The following is a 3451-nucleotide window of genomic DNA, read 5'->3' as shown; positions in this document are numbered from 1 at the left end:
GCATGCATATAAGCATAACCAATGGACACAGACACCAGTGGGTAAGGGCATGAGGGGGAGGGGCCAAAATGGGGGGGATGAGGACACATATGTAATATCTTAATCAATTTAAAAAAAAGTTTTTAAGGGTGATTGGTTGAAACTCAGAAAGCATTTTTATCCCAGAAATATTGTAGTAATAAGGGAAATGGATCTGCAAAGCTTCATTTCCACTATCTGTCCCTCAATTTCCTGGTCTGAGACTAATGGACATTTAGGATGCTTCTTATACTTTCCAAGAGCCTCTCGTGCAGGTCTCTATTATGGAATTTTCATAATTGGGGTACTTTTAAGCTGGGAAATGTCTTGCTAACAATATGATTTTTAATCACCTAAAATCTACCAATGTTCAATTTTACAATATAGATAACGCTTAAATTCTAAATGAAAAATATTTTTAATAATCAGAAAATTAAAAACAAAAGGTACAAGAGAACACTAAAATGTCCTAATAGTTTATAGACCTCAAAAACAAAAGGCTATTTTAAGATATGTAATAATTCCAATTTAAAAATGGATGAATTTAAATTTAATCCCTTTGGTATAAAACCAAAATGTAATCTAATACCAAGGGGACTAAGTGTTGAAAAACTAAGCTATAAAAAGAATACCTGTACATGAAATATGATTACAATTTAAATTCTTTGGATTCTTTATCTTCTAAGCCCCCATTAATACAGAATTAACTTTGCCAACCTAAACACAGTACTATACTTAAGAATTCATATCTAAAATCTGTACTTTAGGAACATTTTGTGAGTTTTCACAGCTATCGTGAGAGCTTTAGGTGGAAAAAGTGGGGGTTAAAAGATAAGACTGCTTCTGACAGTAGCATAGTTTAACTGGAACAAATAGTGGCTTAGACCTTATGTGTTTGACTACATCCCTGTATTTTTCTAAAAAACAAACAAAGCTTTTAACATCTGAAAGTTTAATCAGCCCTTCCATTTTCAAACAGCCCTTCCATTTCCTAAAGGTGGACCCCAATTACTCAGTCCCCTTTATACATAAGGTAAACATTTATCTTAATTTGTTGGAACTGGTATTATGCTCCAAACTGAACTTTCTCTGGAGTGCTTAGGATGTTCAAAATTCTTCCAAAGCTCTCTTCTGGTCCATTCAGAACAATCAATGTAAGAGATGGAGGCGGCAGAAGAACTGGAGCATGTACTAGTCATATTTGAGTCTCTCTGCCAGGGGTTCCTCCTTGTAGTGGGAAATGATTTGAATTAGGATGGAACAGTTGATAAGAAGGAAGAACAAGCCAGCTAACCAGATAAACAAAAAGGTGTTCTTTCCTTGAAACTCAAGAACATATGCAGGTGCCAGCCATAAGGCCTGCCCTACAAACCACAGCAGTAGGAGGACCACCGCTCTCTTCCAAGGCATTCTCACTAGTGGCATCACCAGGGGCAGCAGGCAGAGGTACCAAAGGAAGTACTGGGAGGTGCAGACTTTGTTAAACGTCACGAAGATGGACGTGTGAAGGAAACAACAGAAGACAAGGTCTCTGTAATAGGCGAAAGACGCTGCTGAAAGCAGGATGACCTGGGGCAGGAACGCAGCGATGCCCAGGGAGAAACTCCACGTGCTCTCCGCGGTCAAGTACAGCATGTAGAAGTAGGGAGAGAAGTTGTGACGTATGTCCCGCCTGGTCAGGTGGTAAAGGTAGGTGTGCTCCAAAAATTCCCAGCCGTATTTATAGTAAAAACCCAAACTCAGGGCAACAAAGGTGAGTCCAGCGACTGCTACGAAGAGCAGCACAGCCCGACTCCACAGCCTCTTCAGGAATTCGGACAAACCAGCCTGGAGGCAATGGCGGGAGGGACAGAGGCCTGGGTCCTGGTGGCGCTCTGGGAGCAAGTGGAGGGCTATGGGAAGGACGTAGGTCACGGGATAGATCTTCATGTGCACCGCGAACCCATAGAACACCGCGGCGGCCGCGACGTGTCTTTTTTCCAGGAGGTACAGGGTCGCCAGCACCAGCGAGGCGACCATCGAGTCCGCGTTGCCTCGGCTGGACACCGCCATGGGGAGCGGGTTGAGCAGCCAGAAGACGCAGTACCCGCACGCCTGGCGGCGCCCCAGCCCCCTGAGCAGCAGCAGGCGGTAGGCGAGGAAAGCCGTGAGGAGGTCGCAGCTGATGAAGAGGAACTTTCCAAAGAGTTCGCTGAGGTAGATGTTGGGGGTGAGGAGCCACCCGAGCAGGGGAGTGTATCGGTAGGTCGCCCTCAGGTAAGGGGAGCGCCCCTCGGTGACGAAGCGCGCGGCGTCCGTGAAGACCTGGTAGTCGATGTCCGTGTACCTCACGAGCAGGGTGCGGTCCTGGAAGACCCCGTAGAAAACCAGGGCGACTCGGGCGAGGAAGGCCACGCCGAACAACCCGGCGGGGGTCACCCGCAGGCTCAGGAACCACTCCCCCCACGGCTTGGTCGGGGCCATGGTCTGACGGCGGGGCAGCCGCTCCTGCCTCCGGGCTGCCGGCCTCCGACCCGGCTCCTCGCCCGCGGCCGCCCGCGCATCTCCCACCACCGAAGCGGTGGAGCCAGCCCGCCGGCGAGCACTTCCAGCGTGAGGCACGCCCCCCCGGCTGCTTCCGGTCGCGAGCCCCCGCCCCAGTTCTCAGTCGCCCCAGCCAGAGTATTTCCTTCCTCTGGATTGGCTGTGTTGCTTTAGGCCCTCCTCCGGAAGGGGCGGTACTTCTGGTCCTGGGGAAAGGCGACTTCCGCTCGCCGCCGGGGTGGAGTTGGTGTTTCTTGTGTGAGTGAGCCCTTCTCTCTTCCCGCCCTAACTTCAGTCGGCGGAGCCAGACCACCGGAGCGGAGCGAGCTGTGAGCTAAACTCCTCGGGCCTGGGCAGGAAACCGGAGCGTGAAAGATGGAGTGAGGGAGAGTGAAACCTGTGCTAGTTCCTCGTGCTTTCCTCCGCCCGCTTCCGGGTCCCAGGGGTTTGTGAGTTGAAGGGAGCCCGGAGCGTAGGTCCCACGCAGTATTGGACATACTTATAAGTATTTTGAAATTATCAGTGTTTTACCTAAATTCGAACTTAGGCAACCCCAGATGGAGGGGTGGGAAGGACGGGGAGTCCTCGTCCTTCCTAAACTCTGTCAGGCTCTTAGGCGCCACTGTATTGGCTATTCTTTCCACCAAGATTGCCTTCCCCTCCCCGTCACTACTTAATCCTTCAGACCTCGACTCAAGTGTTGCCTCCTAAAGGCATATCCTGGCTCTCAGCCAGGTAATATTATTTAAAGGGCAGTCCTCTCCGTTAACTGAGGGTAAGATGGACAAGGGCAGAGGGGCCGTAAGCTCTAGAAAATCATTTACACAGACGATCCTGCCCTGCTACATGAAAGTCTTGTCCAGTGCCTGCTGTCCCAATGCTCCAGAACTCCGTTTTGGAATGACCATCC

General features: G+C 49.7%; 1 protein-coding gene across 1 annotated transcript; it reads right to left on the bottom strand.

The window, feature by feature from the left end:
- Positions 1-625: 625 nt before the first annotated feature.
- On the bottom strand, positions 626-2619 carry PIGM (phosphatidylinositol glycan anchor biosynthesis class M). Its single transcript, XM_079760351.1, has one exon. The coding sequence runs from the start codon at positions 2479-2481 to the stop codon at positions 1210-1212; it is 1272 nt and encodes a 423-aa protein (XP_079616477.1). The 5' UTR covers positions 2482-2619; the 3' UTR covers positions 626-1209.
- Between the last annotated feature and the right edge of the window lie 832 nt (positions 2620-3451).

The sequence above is a fragment of the Cnephaeus nilssonii genome (assembly GCF_951640355.1).
Source record: "Cnephaeus nilssonii genome assembly, chromosome: 21".
Lineage (NCBI taxonomy): Eukaryota > Metazoa > Chordata > Mammalia > Chiroptera > Vespertilionidae > Cnephaeus > Cnephaeus nilssonii.
The sequence above is the reverse complement of the archived record's forward strand: the minus strand, read 5'-3'. Positions and strand labels throughout refer to the sequence as shown.